The sequence below is a fragment of the Octopus sinensis genome, linkage group LG22 (assembly GCF_006345805.1).
Source record: "Octopus sinensis linkage group LG22, ASM634580v1, whole genome shotgun sequence".
Lineage (NCBI taxonomy): Eukaryota > Metazoa > Mollusca > Cephalopoda > Octopoda > Octopodidae > Octopus > Octopus sinensis.
The window spans coordinates 4,735,233-4,755,629 of record NC_043018.1 but is presented as its reverse complement, the minus strand read 5'-3'; the positions used below and the strand labels follow the sequence as shown (position 1 = coordinate 4,755,629).

General features: G+C 38.1%; 2 protein-coding genes across 4 annotated transcripts in view; both read right to left on the bottom strand.

Moving 5' to 3' along the window:
• Positions 1–8,318: 8,318 nt before the first annotated feature.
• LOC115223257 (ufm1-specific protease 2-like) lies at positions 8,319–11,109 on the bottom strand. Its single transcript, XM_029793759.2, has one exon. It carries the CDS (start codon positions 11,075–11,077, stop codon positions 9,188–9,190), a length of 1,890 nt encoding a protein of 629 aa, XP_029649619.1. The 5' UTR covers positions 11,078–11,109; the 3' UTR covers positions 8,319–9,187.
• Positions 11,110–18,611: 7,502 nt separating this feature from the next.
• Positions 18,612–20,397, bottom strand: part of LOC115223245 (rab-like protein 6) — a 64,153-nt gene continuing 62,367 nt past the window's right edge. For all 3 annotated transcript variants that reach the window (XM_036512251.1, XM_029793742.2, XM_029793743.2), the window contains exon 14: positions 18,612–19,087. In XM_036512251.1, coding sequence (XP_036368144.1) covers positions 18,842–19,087 — 246 coding nt within the window. In that variant the 3' untranslated portion in view covers positions 18,612–18,841. The remainder of the gene's footprint in view (positions 19,088–20,397) is intronic.

Sequence of the window (20,397 nt, the reverse complement as noted above, 5' to 3'; positions counted from 1 at the left end):
ACACTGTCTTGCTATACGAAATACCTCAAGTCTTTCATCCTCACGGCGCAGGACATTGGCAAATTTTTTCCAATCTGCTTCCCCTCTGGCTAAATAAACCTGCCTCCTAGCTTCCCTTCTTGCAGTCTGATACACTTCCCTGCTACCACCGTTCTTCCAGTCCTTCCAAGCCTGTTTCTTTTGTCTAATAGCCCTGTCAACAGTATTGTTCCACCACCACGTTATTTTGGGTCTTGTGGGGACTTTGCACCAGCCACAGATCTGGTCAGTGGCTTTCAGCAGGTTGTCCCTTAGAAGTGCCCAGTTATCTTCTACCCTATGTGTAGCTATGCCTCCTTCTATTTCATCGAAGGCTTCGAGTAACATGTCTCTAAATCTCTGTCCATTAGCAGGGTCTTTAAGCTTCCAGACCCTTCTTCTCCATGTTGGTCGTCTTCTAGTCGTCCTCTTAGTCCTGATCCTAAAGTCACTGACTACCATTCTATGTTGTGGGGTACATTCTTCACCTGGGAAGGTTTTGGCATTCATAAGCAGCCATATTTCCTTTTTCTGGCAAGGATGTAGTTGATTTGGCTAGTATGCTGGCCCGAACGGTAGGTGACCAAGTAGCTTGTTGGTTTCCTGAAGTTAGTGTTGCAAACCATAAGACTATTCGCATCACAGAACTCCAGCAGCCTGGTTCCCTCCTCATTGCGAGAACCATAACCATAGCCTCCATGAACGCCATAGAAGCCCTCAGCATATCGTCCAACATGCCCATTGAAGTCACCAGCCACAAAGAGAAGGTCCCTGTTGTTCGTCAATGAGGTGGTCTGCAGTAGGGTGTCATAGAAACGGTCTTTCTGCCCATCGGGTAACCCTGGCTGAGGGGCATAGGCCAATATAATAGTTGCTAAACTATGATGGAGCACTCATATTTATATATATATATATATGAAATTTTTAAACATAAGGATAATGTAAACCTGTTAAATAACTGTTTAGAGCTGGGGGCATTGTGTATACATAGTACTACCCGTACCTTCAAATATTTTAGAAAATATTATTATGGCTGCCCCCTCATTATCAAGTATGGCCATTACACGAAGCTTAACTGTTACTGGCGCTGTGATCGAATGTGACTTTTTAGCCCAGCTAAAGATCTACAATGTCTTGTACAAAATTGGCAACTAAAACCTTTACTGGTAATAGCCGGCTGTAGTTGTAACTGGGCTTCATGTGCCTTTGCATGTCGTTTAAGTCCTCCTGCCGAATTACACTATCTTCCACATGCCCGCAGATATGATTAGTATGGTGTGTTACACCACCACCAGTGGCCAGGTTGTCACTCATCTGTCTCACTTTATGACTACGAAGATGACTCTTGAATCCAGCTTTACTGAGGCAGGGTCTTGCACAGACATTGCATGTCAGCATCAAAGGAAGACCCTTCCCATCTGGAAGTGTAACAGCGATGCCCTTCCTGACATCCCTCTTTACTTTCTCATGTGCAACTCGAGATTTCTCAAAAGTGGCTGTCCCCTCATGCACAATCCTTCTCCACCTGCTAGATCAATAGCCATGCCTTCCCATGTGTCAGGAGAGATGCAAGCATCTCTTAAGGAAACCTTCAGCAAGTCCTTATACCTCTTTTTTGGTTTATGTGGAGGTCGTTCTCCTTTAGCTAACTCTCCATAAAAGAGTTGTTTTGGCATCCTTGAATCCTTCATCCTGACAAGATGACTACTCCATCTGAGCCTTTGCTTTAACACAAGAGATTCTATACTTTCACACCGAGTGCCTTCCAATATTTCAAGATCCACTTAATGCCATAGATCCATCTGAAGCACATCTGATGGAAATGTTCCAGTTGTTTAAGGTGGTATCGATATGTGACCCACGTCTCGCAGGCATAGAGAAGGGAAAATAATATACATACATACATCCATATACACATATACATATATATATATACATATATATATATACATATATATATATATATATATACATATATATATACATATATATATATATATTATATATATATATACACATATACATATACATATATATATACACATATACATTACATAATATAAATAATATATATATATATATGCATATACATTACATAATATAAATAATATATATATATATATATATATATATATATGCATATATACATATATATATGTACATACTTACATCTATACATATAAATGAATGCATAGGTGGGCACAAGATGTCATGAAATGTCGAAGTATGAGAACATGGAATATGAACAACGAAAGACACAAATGGAAAACAAAACAAACAACATAACAAACGACCCTTCATCAGTTGTTGGCTGTTTTTCTACTCTCGTATTTCTAGCATTTAACAACAATATACACTTTTAATAAAACAGGTCCTCCCACAAAGCAAATTAAATTAAATTTGAGATTTTGCAGAGGGTCAAAATTGGTAACACAAACAAGACAGTGAAAACAAACAGGAATGGGAGCTAAGCCTAAACGAGGTTGTGGTGGGGAACATGTAAATCAAGCTTGGACAGGAGACAGACAAGAAAAAGTCTTCTTTGTTCCAGCTACAAAGGAGAGAAGAAAGAAACACAAGTTAGAAGAATGAAAGATGGCCGATAGTCACGTGAGCAAGGGAGGAGGAGTGAGGGAGAGAGAGTGACAGAGTAATAGGATAGAATAGTAGGAGAAGAGGAGGTAAAGGAATAAGAGAGTAAAAGAGAAAAACAAAAAAGTAAAAAGATCGTATAAAGTGCACATCAGAATTAAGATAAAACTGACTTGGAAGAGGATGCGTGGCCTTCAGTCATAAAATAATATAAATACTCTCTCTTATTCTTTTACCTGTGTATATATATATATATCTCTTATTATAAAAGACAGATTTTATCTGCCTCCCTTTGTCACTTATAGAAATCTACAATATAGGATTTCTTCAATTACAATTTACTTAGCATTTTTAAGAGTAGAATGTATCGGGTTTTGCCAGGTCCACTTTTTAAAATTTAAACTCCAATTAAGCAAAATTTACAGAAAACTCACATTCTGGTGTGTATGTCAAATGCTTTTCTTAATGTGTTTTACACCACACGCACACGCACACACACAGTGTGCAACAAATAAAATGAAAGTAATTCACCTTTTGTAGTGAGTGACTCTTTCAGTCTGCCACTTCCTCTTTACACACATAGACACGCAAATATATAAATAAAATTGTAAGCTAACGTGCGTGTGCGTGTGTGTGAGTGTGTGTGTGCGTGTGTGTGTGTGTGTGTGAGGGTGCGTGTGTGTGTGTGTGTGTGTGTTTCAGTCTGCCACTTCCTCTTTACACACATAGACACGCAAATATATAAATAAAATTGTAAGCTAATGTGCGTGTGTGTGAGTGTGTGTGTGTGCGTGTGTGTGAGGGTGTGTGTGTGTGTGTGTGTTGTGTGTGTGTGTGTGCGTGAGTGTGTGACAGGAAAGTATTTTAGGACGAATATAAGACCTATATCGGCGATGTTTCGCTTGTCGTAGCACAGGTTTCCGTCGATTTCCGTAAAAAACTTTTATTTTTTTACATAAGTAATGAGAGCGAAAGAGACTAAGAGAAAGCGATTGTATGACGAGGGAAGTTCTTTTGAAGTTACCGTGCATGGGACGCATTGATGTACATGTGTGTGTGTGTGTGTGTGTTTGATGGAGTGTGGGAGACAGACAGTATGTTGTGTAAGTGAAGTGCTTCTGTTAGTGTGTGTGAAGAGACAGAGAGAGTAATGTGTGAAAGAGAGAGATAACTGAAATTTTTTACTCGGTTTATGTGTATATGTATGTATGCATGTATGTGTGTGTGTGTGTGTGTATGTATGTGTGTGTGTATGTATGTATGTATGTATGGCCGATTCAGTGTTTACATTTTTTACGGAAATCGACGGAAACGTGTGCTACGACAAGCGAAACATCGCCCCTATATCCAAGTAGCAGAAAGATCGCCCAAAAGCGTATATAGATATTTAAATGTATTTATATATTCATCTATACACAGATGTATGTATAATGTGTGTGTATATTTTCCATACACGTAACCATTCACTCCGCACAAAGTTTTTTAGGACGAAAATAAGATCTAAAGTTATCTCTAAGTAGCACAGAGATCGCCCAAAAGTGTATATAGATATATAAATGTATTTATATATTCATCTATGCACACATGTATGTATAACGTGTGTGTATATATTTCCATAGAGGTAACCATTCACTCCATACAAAGTTTTTTAGCACGAAAATAAGATCTAAAGTTATCTCTAAGAAACAGAAAGATCGCCCAAAAGTGTATATAGATATTTAAATGTATTTATATATTCATCTATACACACATGTATGTATAATGTGCGTGTATATATTTCCATAGAGGTAACCATTCAATCCATACAAAGTTTTTTAGGACGAAAATATTTATATATAAAAGAAAGGTTTTGTGTCTGTCTACTCCGATTTAGATTCCTAACTACTCCCACATTTTGCGATGCAGTTTAACCAAAACCGGGTATCTTATAGTCGTGATTCATATCGAGCCCTTCTGGGTATTAGCGCGCGTCTACGATGAGTCTATGATTTTACAAATAATTTACCATCATTTTTTTCCATTTTAATGCATATTTTTAAAATAAACGGAAGTAACTCTCAAACTTCACACCAATATGCGTGCTCATATGCGACGTAATATCACATCAGCAGCATTTCCTCACACCCTCCTTGCACTTGGCGAAGGCAAAATACCAGGGGATGAAAATGGTAATATTGCCATCGATTCCATTTGTACCATTGTTAAGACGCCTTCTGATCTCAGATATGCAGTGTTCCCAGATCTACAAGCTAATTATCAGAATATGGATTGGATTGGCAAAAAGGCTATACTGGCCCCGAGGAATAAAACTGTTCACCATATTAATGATGAAATGCTAAAACTCATTCCTGGGGAAGTCTATGTATATCAGTCTATTGATACAACTCCTGACCCAGAGGACGTCATCAACTATTCAATAGAGGTACTCAATTCCTTTGAGCACCCCGGACTACCACCACACTTTCTCAAACTTAAAGTTGGTGCCCCTATAATGCTCATCAGAAATTTGGCTCCCCCAAAACAATGCAATGGCACACGTTTGATCGTTAAGTCCTTATCTCCCACCGTAAGCTTATATCAATATTTGCCTGAATAATCATCATAATTCAGTGCAATCATTAACAGTACTTTCAAGCAATTCAGCCCCGAGCAACGCCGGGCAATTCTGCTAGTATATATATATATGTAGGTCCCGGGTTGAGTCATGTATATTTATCTACTTCTTCCCTCCACTTAACAATACCAAACTAACTAAAAGCAATTGTCTTCTAATTTACCTAAAACCCCATCCCACATATCTGATTCTATTCAATTAACCTATTTATTCATTTATTTACTTTCTCACTGATTCTTCCCATTTCAAAAAACTCTCTGGCCTTTTGACCACTCCCCTAAGAACAATAGTTTGCGCCCTGTTTATCTCCTAAATACCAACTTACCCAAAAAACGTCCCCCACCACCACCTCATTAAATCTGCCTAAATGTATAAATACCAGACCCTTATATTGACAGCCAGCTTCCTGAAGATTTCATCTGAATGAAACAGTTCTAGTCCTGTAGAAGCTCCTTCTATAAATAAAATATATATATATATACACACACACACACACATATATATATACATATATACACATACACACACACACATATATAATATATATATATATATATATATATATATATGCATGCACGCTCCACACAAATATATATATATATATATATATTGGCACAGGCATGGTTGTGTGGTAAGAAGCTTACTTCCCAATCATGTGGTTCTGGGTTCAGGCCCACTTTGTGGCACCTTGGGCAAGTGTCTTCTTCTATAGCCTCAGGCCAATTAAAGCCTTGTGAGTGGATTTGGTATACAGAAACTGAAAGAAGCCTGTCATATGAATATATGTGTGTGTGTTTGTCACCCCACCACTTCTTAACAACCAGTGGTAGTTTATTTTTCATTCCCATAACTTAGCAGTTTGCCAAAAGTGACCATCAGAATAATTACCAGGTTTTAAAAAAACGAGTACTGAAGTTGAGTCATTTGAATAAAAAAAAAAAATGAAATCCAAGGCAGTGCTCCAGTGTGGCCTCAGTCTAATGACTAACAAACAAAAAAGATATCTATCTATCTACATATATATATATATATATATATAAATATATATATATATATATACATACACACATATACATATACATACATACATAGATATCGGCACTGGCAAAGTGTGTGGTTGGGAATAAATAATCCACTGGTCTGCACTGATTATTTTATCAACCTACAAACCCAGGAGTCTTGTCTTCCTTTTGTTATGAAACTTTACAGTATCTCCCAGACTGGTGGGAGAGAGAGGGGGAAGGGGGGGAGAGGCAGACAGGAAAATATCCTTAAACCAGTGACCTCTCCTTATTGCTCACAACAGAGTGGACTCCACTAAAGATACTCAAAGTGTTAAACTAAACGATGGGATAAGCCAAGGGTTTCTCAACCAGGCTCCATGTGACCTCCACATAAGATTTTGTTGTTAAGATTTATGAGCAATAAATTGCTGATATCTTCTACAATATACCATATATTTTAACAATTCCTGATAATATTTGACAATAAAAATATAACAGGATTTTTTAAAACATTGAATGGTGTTGAGAGTCCTCTAGAGCAAAATAAGAACCAAAGGAGTACACAGGTAAAAAGAAAATGTTTGAGAATCAGAAGTCTACCACCAAAAGGGGCCATGATGGAAACTGAACTCAGAACATAAAAAAACTGGGATAATTACCACAAGGTACCATCATCATCAAATGTCCCGTTTTCCATGCTGGCATGAATTGGACAGCTGAACAGGAACTTGCAAGGCCAGGGGCAGCGGCAAGTTCCCTAGTCTGTCTTGGTTTGGTTTCTATGGCTGGATGCCATTCCTAAGGCTAACCTAAGTTATATGGTCGAATATTGTTTCTGCCATGGACTGGTTCTTTTTTTGTTATTGACCCTGAAATGCCGAAAGAGGCAAAGTTGACTTCAGCAGGATTTGAACTCAGAATGTAAAGAGGGTCAGACCAACAGAACATATAACAGAGCATTTTGTCTAATGCTTGAACAACTTGGCCAATCTGTCACCTTTTTAAAGGTGTGTCAGATGACATGAAGGTGGTGAATCCTTAACCAGGAGCTAAACAACAACCCCAAATTGATGACAGGTTTGTTTTTAACCTTTTTTTTTCTTACTGTATTACTGAAATACTGTCTTTGTTTCAATTTATTTTGAAATTAATGACAAATCTAATAAAATAATTTTGTCTTTATTAAGTTAGTATTTGGAACATAAATTAACATGAAATCTTGGTTTTTAATTTATATTTTTGTATTTGTTTTGTAAGATTCCTGATGTGAAATCCTGTGTTGAAACATTAATGACAAAGTTTTTTTACTAAATCCTTCGTTATTTTCAACATTAATTGAAAGAAAGACATCGGAATTTCAACTGAAATACAATAACAAAAGAATTCAATTACAACCAAATCTCTTAAAAATGAAGGACATCAAACGTGTGAAAAGGAAGCTGTAACTGGTATGCCTTTAATCACGGAACCTCTTGAAGACCAATTTAGAGGAGAAACAGCAACAACAATAATCACATGAGTAAATGTATCAATGAGGGAACGTCTGTGTGGTTGTTAGACCTGCTGGAGATAACAGTCCATTCTTTCTCAAATCATATCTTACCATCTTAAAGAGTGAAAGGGCACATTAGATAATTAGTCCCATGTATTCTATCTCTGAATACAATACAACAGTGACCATCTCAAGCTGGTCATAGTTGTAATGACTCTGGTCATTAGTCTCCTTGATCTGGAGAAATGGGGTGTTTAGCAACAATAAGACACAAATAGCGTAACAAGTATTCTCTTGTGAAAACAGTGGAACAAAACCTATGAGAACAAGTTCCAACTCCAGGATGTTCTGTTTTTATTATTTCTGTCAGCAGCCCAATGCTTTTAATCCCAATGTAGAGGGGGAAACTTCTACATCAAGGTTTTTCAACCTTTTATAGCTCAGTAACCCCTTTCTAGGAATGGCACTTAAAAAAGAAAAGAAAAGGAAAGGAACAAAGATATATAAAAGCAACAGATTCTTTTAATCAAACTGGTTAATTTTGTACAGTGGTTTATTATTCATATTTTGTTATACATATCTAGCTTCTTGTGCCTCTTTAGATATTTATGTGAATTAGTGCACCTAATTTAAATTACTAAAGGCAAGGACTTATATAAATGTGATCACATCTGTCATGTTCCTGGCCACTGATAACACAATGTCAGATGCATATTTTCATCTCATCCAAGATATTCTGGAAAATGTGCTTCACCCTTCAGCATTCCGCTTATTCGGTGACATGTGATGTTTATTTATTCACATTGTTTTGAATTAATCATGCATTGTCTCGCAGCTTTGAGATTTTGATGATGTAACTGGGTTGTGTATTTTTAGAATAACATTGTAGGGGAGGTGTGACAGGCAGGATCTGAACCTAAAACAGGTCGGATATTTGGCTTGCTAAAGGGTTAAAATATAATATTTAAGAAAATGATAACCCCTCTAAATACACAATTCCACCTATAGTGTCACCTTGACATTTACTGCTCCTTTGTGAGCTCACAATGCCCTTAATGGGGCAATGTCACCCACATTAAGAATCATTAGCCTACATGGTTGTTTAACCTGTTAAAGAGAGCAAACAATTCTTCTTCAGAAGGTACCCAAGTGTCTTAAAAAAAATGGAAGAAGGCATTGGATAATGCGGTATTAGGTATATAAAAAGACAGGGTGGTCCAGTCTGGAGTCACTTTTATCATAGGCCTGATGGATCAGGGTAGACCTAGGATTAAATAACAATAAAAACAAATAACAATAAAATATTTCTTACACTGGTGAATTCTTTTTTATAATATTTGAAAACTAAAAAATATAGAGAATTTTATTTTATTTTGTCCAATAAAGTTTTTAGTAAAATCAATTAAAATCAAATACATGATTCTGTCATTTTGTTGCTTCCAATAGAAAAGGCAAAACTAAAGTTCATTAGATAACTTTTGGTCTCTGAGGCATACAAAGATTATAATGAGCATTCTTATCCCAAAAGTTAGGTCCTTTCCAACCACACCAGCCCTTGTTTAGAATGTACTGAAGGTCTTCTTCCCCTGTATAGTGGGGATCAAGAATAAGAAATTTCATATTTCCAGTCACTTCATTGTAATCAACTCCAATGATTGTGTGGGCAAGGACACCCCCACCTATCATAATTGGAGTTCCAACAGAATCAAAATGCATTGAAAGTTCTCTGCCATAATTTGACATTTCAGCACCTGAGGAGACGTTCATGATTCGACTTTGGACTCCAATCAGATGTTCTAAACAGAAACTCACTTCAAGAGAACCGATCCACTGACGGCTGCCAACAAACGGTGGCTGTTTATCGCCTATGTCTACAAGAGCTTGCTGAATTTGGCGATGAGTTGGGACTGGAGCAGAAGTATAGCCTTGAAGTCGAAACCAAGATATCAGGGTTTGTAGAGATCTATATGCACAACCCCATTTATTGTCATCACAGTTATCTTGCATATAATGGTGATAGCTGCAGCGACCTTGTACAACGTGCTGTGTTGCACTTTTGGCTGCTGATAGCAAGCTAACATGAGGGTTGATTAAGTAACTGTTTCTGGGTGCAACATCTTCAGGAAAAATATAGGCATTAGTTTTTCGGAAACATGGCTTAGTAAGAGGGAGACAAAAAAGTTGATGAAGACACTTCCTTTGATATTCCAGTGTATTTTCCTCGACGTCTTCTGGATATGTGACAGAAACAATAAACGTCGACTGAGGTAGTTGGATATGATATGTTTGAGGTATGGAAAAAGTTGAACCTTGTCTGTTTTCGGTAATGCAAAGTTCAGCCGCAAGAATCTGGCGACACACGGCAGTGGCGAGAATTGAAGCCACTTTGCTTATTGGACAATTCAAAGAAACATAAGCTATAGCATCTATCTTCAAAGGTACAGAAACTTGAAGAAATTCTCCCATTTCTTGATGGATGAGAGGAGCACAAGACGGTGTCCGTTTAGGATCTGTATTACAAAATGTCGATGTGTACATACTAACAGAAATAGAACGATTTAAACTGCCTGCATTTTTCTTTTTCGATTTGGGCATGGTAATAAAATTCTCTTCATCTGTTTCGATGTATTTAACGATGTCTCTGCACATTTCGTTCGATTCATAACTTTTCCAGTATTGCTGTTCACAATCTTCGTCTTCCTCGACTTCGTTGTTGCTCATCGAATCCGGCGACAGCAACAATTTGCTGTCGTTTATATGAAACACAGTCGACGGGGAACCGACCAATTGACACAAGTGTTCCACTTCGGTTCTGATGGTTTTAATTAATTTATCCGACTTGGGATCGTACTTAAAGCTCAAAGGCAACTGGGTTTTGAGCCTGAAACGAACGTGTTCGTCCTTCAGGTTCCCTTCTTCGGCAACAGCTGTCCACTCGCTCCTCGTTCGCTTCACGTCGCCCGCGATACACGAATACAAAAACATCGCAGAACTGTGCGGGTTAGTATCGTCATAATTTAACAGTAAAAAATACTTAACTTTCAGAAAATTCATCAAAACACTTATAACAGAGGAAAGAGGGTCGTTGCTGTCCTCCGAATCGTTTCCAGTCGCGGAGGAGGCGGTGGGAGCAGACGAAACACTGTACAGTCCGAGTGCAGTTAAGCCACCTGGCAGAAGTTGACACGTCTTCATGGCATCTTCTTGAACCCTTTCGCTCAATCTGGTACATTTCCAAACTTTTATGAAGTCTATGCTGTCCTCTCCGATGAGTAATCCGAGTCCGTCCTCCTTCTCCAGGCGTCGGATTGTCTCCAACGCGGATCGCGAGACGAAAATATCTTTCACGGCGGCCATTTTAGCGTCAACGTCAATGCGGAGTGCTCTCCCTTGACACAGATAATTCCTGATGACGTCATCTTTTTACTAAAAATATTTTCCTTCCTTAAAAAATTGTTCTACTTTTGTAACAGGCTGCGCATTTTGGGAGGAAGTATAAGTCAATTATATGAACCTCAGTAGTTTGACTATTTATTTTACGAAGTGCTTAAGGGACGAACGGCAAAATAACAAAGTTGACCATGGTGGGCTTCGAGCTCAGAATGTGACTGAATGCCTAAAATTCAGCTAATATTAAGAATTCTAGGAAACAAAGAAGGGTAAATTTACCAAAAAAAAAAGTGGTGGTGGTGGTGGATCTTGTCATACGATAATATCTGCTGAACATTTTCTCTTATTTTTCCAATTCCCTCACCAAGAATAATGATTTCTTTTACTAAAAATAGTGTCACAATTTTTCCATAATGAACGAACACATGAGTGTAGCATGAATGAGATCCTGCGTTTTGCCACAAACAAATTTCAAATCACAGTTCCATTATGGGTTGATCATGTGTGAAACCGATATCTGGTCAAATCAATGGTTGTTGTTCGTGTGATAGTTCTTTAGCTCATCTGGAACTTTCCATGAGCACAGCCTATAAATTCAGCCAATTTCGCAGTGTCATAGACGTCCGAGCCTTTATGATGTTCTCCACTCTCATCAATTGCAGAGTGTTCTGGGTCAGGCTTAGAATTGCACACTCTCTACAGCTATTTTAACGGCTGCTTATTCAGCCAAGAATATCAAAGAAGAAATGACACGGCACCTGAATATTTGTTTAATATGTCAATACCAACCCAAGTGTTAAACTTTGAACAGACAATTTTCTTGCATATCCGATTACACCTCTTACACTTTACTGATTCTAAATGTGGATGGAAGCACTCCGTCGGTTACGACGACGAGGGTTCCGGTTGATCTGAATCAATGGAACAGACTGCTTGTGAAATTAACGTGTAAGTGGCTGAGCACTCCACAGACACGTGTACTCTTAACGTAGTTCTCGGGGATATTCAGCGTGACACAGAGAGTGACAAGGCCGGCCCTTTGAAATACAGGTACAACAGAAACAGGAAGTAAGAGTGAGAGAAAGTTGTGGTGAAAGAGTACAGCAGGGATCATCACCATCCCCTGCCGGAGCCTCGTGGAGCTTTAGGTGTTTTTGCTCAATAAACACTCACAACGCCCGGTCTGGGAATCGAAACCGCGATCCTATGACTGCGAGTCCGCTGCCCTAACCACTGGGCCATTGCGCCTCCACTGATTCTAGATGTATTGACTGCAACACAAGAACATCTCTTCATACTAATACAGCACAATAAGCAAAAATGCTAGTTCTAAAATCTCTCTAACAGATCAACGCAGTAGTTGTACTGACAAGTAATATTCATAGCCACTTTAACATGGCTGTCCGTTGGACTATACTGCAATATTTTAACCCCAAGAAGGCATCTCCTCTAGCTGGTTAACGATGCACAGCTGCATCCAATAAAATTGCAAGCAGGCTGACGAACCCCTGTCATCTCCTAGCGACAGGACCGGTAGACCAGTCCTAATTTCGGGCTGTTTCTGCTACTCCCCAGTACTGGACACCTCGTCTGCTAGAGATATACTCTTTATTATGATAATACTTATAGGACATAGAGAGGACAATACAGGACATTACAAATAAAAAGTGTTCATGGGTTCATAAATGAGTTTTGAAAACTCATTTATGAACCCATGATGATGTATTTAAATATAGATAATTTAAAAAAGTTTAAACCTTGGCTGTAAAGTCCACTGGTTACACCGTACTACTTTACTATGGTTGAAATTAATCAGGGTCGTTCACCCCCAACTTTCTTGGCCCTCCCGACAAGTTTCTCCATGACATGCGCCAACCTCTTAGCTAGTACCTTGGTCAAAATCTTTAACTGTATATTAAGTAGAGTTATGGGCCTAAAATTACTAATATGGTCCCCCTTGCTCAGGTCTTTTCTGATCAGCATCACTGACTCACAGAGCTGGGAATCCTCCCATTCTGCTGCCAGTTAGTGTAGACACAGGCCAGCAAGTGTATGAACAAGTCTGGCATGCTACAATAAAATTCATAGGGTTGACCATCCAGCCCCGGCGATTTGTCCCTGTCACAATCATGAACAACTGAGTGAAATGCCGGTGAAAGCCTTTTGCATCTCCTCCTGCTCTTCCATCGAACGCCCATGTTCATCTGTTAAAGACTTGATAGAGGCTTCTCTGCCTCTCTGACTCTCCACACGACACCCCCATCCGGCAACATTAATACCCTTTCTCTCCACTGAACGAAGTTTAGCTCTGACCCTACACCCTTTGTGTTTGGCTTTGAGATGTCGATACAAAACTGCTTTTGTCACCACCACTCTGGATGCAGAGCCGGACTCCATGGCCTCATCTAATTCCTTAGTTAAAGCCCCTTCTTATCTAGACTTTACTATTTGCTAAATCTAATAGACTCAGAACGGATGGCTTGTTTGTGGGCACACCACCACCTATTATTAATAATGGCACCAGTTAATGCCCTCTATACTAACTCCTTAACCCGGGCATGGAAGGTTTTACAAGTCAAAATAGACTCGTCAATCTTCCAGTACCCTGGTTCCTGTCTATGACACTTATCTAGGTACACCCTACATGTCACAAACTTGTGATTCATGTAGGAGACACAATAAAAGTGTGGACAACTAAACGTATTCCTATCTCTATCCCTAATGAATATCCTGTCTAGTCTATATAAGATCTGAGTGAACCGTCGTTATTAGTCCACGGTGGAATGAGCGGTTCATCCAGTCTATAACGGTCGACTAGATTATAGCTTTCTAGTAGCCTTTTTGAGACAGGGTTTCCCCTTCTATTTGTTGAGCCAACACTATCCACCTGTGCGTAGAGAATAGTGTTAAAGTCTCCTAGTACAACTAGAGATTTTGACGCCACTAAGTTCTTCAGGTCCCGGGAAAAGCCAGCCTGTCTACCTTGTTTCAGTGCATAGACAGCTACCAATCTGAAGGATTGTTTACTTACATATGTTACACCCAAAATGACCAGGCTACTGGTTCTGAGTTCAGAAAGACTACACTTACCTGCACATCCAAGTTTTTCCTGAATAAGACCACCACACTCCCGCTCCCCCACCAGCTAGGAGAAATAAATATCTCGTAGCCATTTAGAAGGGTCACGCCCTTCCAATTGCTATAGATTCGTAATGCATCTTATGGCTGTACCTGTCACCTGGATGGTGAGGAATCCTACATTGGGAGTGGTAACAATTAGGGTAGGGTAGCTGACTGCTTATTGTGATCATTCGTCTTTTGCTTTCCTGTAGCTTTGCTCTCTTTTACAAACCCAGTGAACATATATTTCCTATTTCAAAGAAATCCAAACAATAAGACCTAAGTTAAAAAGATTCTCAACAATTGAACTTCTCTAGTTTACAATTTTGTTTGGGTGTGTAAAGAGGGAAATAACCCTCATCTGCAATGTTGATGAAATTTGAAACATAGGTATTCCAGTTCATTACAGAAAATATAACAGAAAAGTCTATTGCATGTGACACGGGCAATGCCAGGTATCTCTGCTAGTATATTCATATATATACACACACATATATATTACGGAGAAGTACTTGCATAGCAAGTGACCTGATCTGAGATCATGTGCTGGAATGAAAACAATTGCAGCATAGAAGGTGTTTATAAGCTATTTAAGAAACACAAAATCTGTTAGATTCACTTTAACATTTAAATTTAATTTGTCAAAATATTCCGTCGCTTTGAGACCGCAACCTGTTCACTGACAAAACTCTGTGCTGCATCTCTTGAACTTTTGTCAGTGAAGAAGTCGCGGTCTCAAAGTGACGAAAATATTTTGGCATTAAATTTAAATGTTAAAGTGAATCTAACGGATTCTGTGTTTCTTAAATGGCTTATAAACACCTTCCATGCTGCAATTGTTTATATATCTATCTATCTATATACATACATACATACACACACACACATATATATATATTTATATATATGTGTGTGTGTGTGTGTGTCTTTGTTTGTCCCTCACTGCCACTTGCCAACTGGAGTTAGTGTGTTTACAACTTCATAACTTAGCAGATCAGAAAAAGAGACTGATAGAATAAGTACTAGGCTTAAAGAAACATAACTATTGGGGTTGATTTGTTCAACTAAAATTCTTCAAAGTGGTGCCCCAGCATGGCCAAAGTCTAATGACTGAAATGAATGCAAGGAAAATGGTATTTAATTTTGTGTCTAATTCAGAGCATGTTGAATGTTGAGGGTGTTTAATTCTGAGGAAGGTTAACCTGGGATGTGTTCAGTTTTGGGTAGGTTTAGGACGGAGACCACTGCAGGACAATAAAGAAACGGGATGCAACGCATCTGTTGAAATACGCTAATGAGTGACTTCATACTAATTAGTGACCTTTCTCTAGAAGCCAATTTAGGATGTGGGAGTGTGTGTGTGGTAGTGGTGGTGTTTGTTTGGTTATCTGTGCTTTGTAGAGCTTTATTAGCTGTTGGGTGGTGTGTGGGTGGGTGGAAGGATCAAAGTATTTTCTCGTTTCCAACAATGTCTATCTTTGTGATACAGTTTTTGTTTTGTTCCAGATGTCTATTTGCCAGGAGATCTCTCAGAAAACTATGATTCTTCTGTAAAGATGCTAAAAGTTGGCATAACCTCACTGGAATCTGACATGTCAAGTCTTACGATGCCACCATTTGCAGAATGAGAATATTTGGTTGGTTATAAGCTGTGTTATGGCTGAGTATTGTAAATTGGTAGAATCATTAAAGCATCAGACAGAATGTCTTGTGGTATTCAGTTCCAGCTCTTTACGTTCTCAGTTCAAATCCTGCTATGGTTAAATCCACTTTTTCTCCTTCCAGGATCAATTAAATAAAATACTAGCCAAGCATGGATCCATATAACTGGCTGTTCTTTCCTTCTAAATTTCTCGCTTCATACATTATTATTCTTTACGGTGAATTAGCAGAATTAATCATTAGAGTGTTTTGCAAAATTTCCTTTCGCTCTTTCTGTCCCAGTTTCAACTTTGCTTTTCCAACTTTCAGAGTTGGAAAACAAAAGTATACTAGTGTTCATAGAATTTTAACTTGTATTTTCTGAATCTTTCTGGGATTAAAGCTAAAGGGTCAAGGCTCCCTTCGGTCATGAATGACCATGAGATTGCACCTAGAAAGTTACCCTCTGAAGTACAAGTCTGGACAAGGTTGTTAATGGAAGACCAGCAGTCACCCATGCATATCAGCTTTCCCGCTCCACGTGTTGATGTCACCCAAGGGAAAGGCAAGGGCGGATACATCTTGGCACCAGTGGCATTGCAACTCATTTCTACTGCTGTGTGAACTGGAACAACATAAAAATAAAGTGCCTGGCTCAAGAACACAACATACAGCCTGATCTAGGAATCGAACTCACCATCTCTTGATTGGAGCCTGATGCTTTAACCAATGGGCCATGCATCTTAAAACTGAAATCTAGTCAAGCACTGAGATTGAGGATATTGACTAATGCTTGAGTCTAAAAACTGAGGGTTGGCTGAAAAGTTCATAGGCTGACTGAGATACTCTCATAAATGTGATGAAAGGAGGTTTATTTTCCAACAGAGACCCCTTTCTGGTCCACACACATCTTCCTTCAATAATCTGAATATGAATTCCTTAAAAGTAGGCTTTAGATTTCAGAATCAGAAATGAACTCAGGCAAGTTAGTGTCAAAAGAGCTTTTAACACACACTCTCTCTCTCTCTCTCTCTCTCTCTCTCTCTCTCTCATGGAATTTCTCAATCAACAACAGCAACCTGTCGTTATAGTGAAAGTCTTTTTTTTCGTCTGAAGTTGTGTTGTGACTTAAACTTATAAGATTTAATGAAATGTCTTTGGCATTCTTCAGCTGGCAATGTTAGACCAAAAATAAACATGAAATTTTGACAGAATGTTTTAATTCAGATCCTTTGAAAATATGATATTAAGTTTATATTCTGGAAATCAGAGGTGGTCTCATGCAGGGTGGTCTCATGCAGGGTGGTCTCATGCAGGGTGGTCTTAAAAGAATCTTTATTCCTTTAGCATTCAAATTATAATTCTTATTTATTAACATCGTTTTGAATTAATCAAGCATTATTTTGTACCTTCAAGATTTTGATGATGTAGTTGTATAGTTTTGGAATGACATTGTAGGATAAGCATGAAAGACCCAATCTGGATAGTTTGAACATAAAACAGGTAAAGTATTTTAGCAGGATTTCGCCAGTTTAAATGTTAAACGTTTAAAAAATGGATACAGCTAGAAATCACATTGTTCTGCCTTCGCTCCTTCATATCTGCACCCCAAAAGAGTAACCTGATGGATTGGCATAAAGTGACCCTCTGGCCCTCACTTTGTTTTTTCTACTACTACTACTACTACTACTACTACTACTACTACTACTACTACTAAAATGGTCTTTGCTCCTCGCATCAGGTTGAGCTGATGTCACCTCCACCAAGGCATTTGTCTCCTACAAATCTCTATGCTCACCATCACCCTTGCTGTGTCCAACCCTGACCAGTAGAAAATGCAAAGGGGAATTTGTTCACTCAACAAGTAAAAACAAAAAATATAAAAAACAACAAACTTGTTTATTGGTAATAAAGCTCATTCTAGCTTTAATTAATCCTTTTATACATGGACATGTACACATACATACTGACACATTTATTCATGCTGCGATAGAAACACATTGATACAGACAGGCTTTCTTCACATACCACACTTGGGGGGAGGAAAATAAACAAAAAAAAATAACATAAAAAATTAAAATTTTAAAATATTTAAAAAGAAAAAAAAAGGGTACAGTTCAACTTTTGAATCCTTTTTCTGTTTTTTTTTAATCTTCTTTTGTTAACTTGTAAGTTTTTTCTCTTCTCTCCCATCAACCTCCACATTAGAAATAATGTCAGCATGTCTGAATTATCTTTGAAAGTTTTATTTGTAAATCATGGCAGTCAAGGTGAAATAATTCTTCTCTCTCTCGTATGATTCATATAATGTCTATATGCATATGAACGTGTGTGTGTGTGTGTGTGTGTATACACATAATATATGTTTGGACACATACAGAAGTATACACCATTTAAGTCAGATGACTGTAAGCCCAGAAAAGTTGTTTAGCCAGGAAACTGAGGAAATTCATGAAGACCAGAGACTCAGTGCTCCCCATTTCGGTTCTGATCAGTCATTTGAGTTTACATGCATTTAATAAAAAAATTGCATGTACATATGTGTGTGTGTATATATATATATATATATATATATACATACATACATATATACATACACACACACATATATATCCATATAAGTATACATATATGTATATAAGTGTATACACACATACACATGTATAGATACAGGTATTTACATATATATATATATATATGCATATAGGTATATACATATATATTTATGATATATACATCATAAATACATATCTAATTACATTATATATGGTTTCTTTTTATATACACATTATATATTACATATATTAACTATCATTTATAAAATTTGCATCATATATGTATATATTTGTACAGACATCTTGTTATCAGCTGATACGAGGGTGGTGGGAGGGGAGATAAGATATGGATTATCAAAATCTTCCTAAAAATTAGTCTGAAGTAGTTTTCATCCATCTTCTCGGCTGCCCAGATTCAAAGAGACTCGTAATCTTCCCCCCCAGTGTACGCGGTTGGTCTTGGCGTCAACTCTTCAGTGACATTATCTTCTACAAGAAAAGCTTCCAGTTGTCCAAGTTCTTTCTGGTTTTCTTTGGATTTTTTGCTTTTCTTCTTCACTTTGCTGCTGCCACTGCTGCTGCTGCTACTTTCCTTGCTTCCACTCAACTCTCGACCTTTTTCTTTTTTCTTTTTGGATTTTTTACTTGACTTTTCTTCATCCTATAAAATTTTACCAAAAAGAAAGAAAAAAAAAAAGAAAAAAATTAATCCTCATCCCTTAATATACACTTTTCCATCCTTACATGGGTTGGACGAAATTTGCTTCATCAGGTTTGCCATGGTTGAATGCCCTTCCAAATCACCAAACCTCACCTGTTTCCAAGCAAGGTCATATTTCCTCATAGTCAAACATGCTTTCCTATGGAAGACTGGAAACATAGGACACTGCTTGTATGACGGTGATGCTCCTTTACAGCCTTCACCTGACATCAAGACAAGGCAACACACACAAACAAAACACATATACACATGCATGTGTGCGTCCTCTGACACACACACACACACACATAACAGGACAAGTTTCTTTCAGATTTTATCTACCAAATCCACTGACAAGGCCTTGATTGGCCCAAGGCTATAAGGAGGAGACACTTGCCCCAGCATTGCCATAGTTTAATGATTGAAACAAGTAAGAAATACGCATTGGTTCCACTTGATGTTATTATTATTAGTTAGCTAATTAAGCAATCAATTACTTGTTGAATCAACATCAATCAATCAACCAACGAGCTGGTTTGTCAGAGTCCTTTTCTCACCATTCTCCACTCTGACTCACATCATTCAAAACCTCATCAACGACATCCCTTTCAGTCTCCCGAGTCTGTCCACGCACTTCAGAATTTCCTTTTTTAATGACCTCAAATGATGAACAGTTATTCTTTCTTTCTTTCTTATAATCATCAACATTATTTAACGTCTGTTTTCCATGCTGGCATGGGTTGGACAGTTAGACAAGAGCTGGCGGGCTGGAGAGCTGTACCAGGCTTCAATTGCCTATTTTGGCATGGTTTCTATGGCTGGATGTCCATTCCTAATGCCAACCACTCCATAGAACATACAGTGTGCTTTTCACCTAGCACTGGTACAGGTGATTTATAGGTGGCACCACCATAGATGCTTTACCTGTGTTTGAAAAGATCTCTAACATGTTTCTCATGGTTAAGTAGATACAATAAGAAGTTTTATGTCCAGAAACAACAAAACATCAACAGTGAATCTGAACTCACAAACCCTGAGCTGGAAGCTGTGACCTGACTCCAAATCCACTCAACCAGTCTCCCTACAATTAATTCTGATAACATTGCAAATGCAAAAAAGAAAAGAAGGAAAAACAGTTTACAAAATGCAGGTGAACGCTGATTGACCAGTGAAACAAAGGCCAGGTGAATGTTGATTGACCAGTGAAACAAAGGCCAGGTGAATGTTGATTGACCAGTGAAACAAAGGCCAGGTGAATGCTGATTGACCAG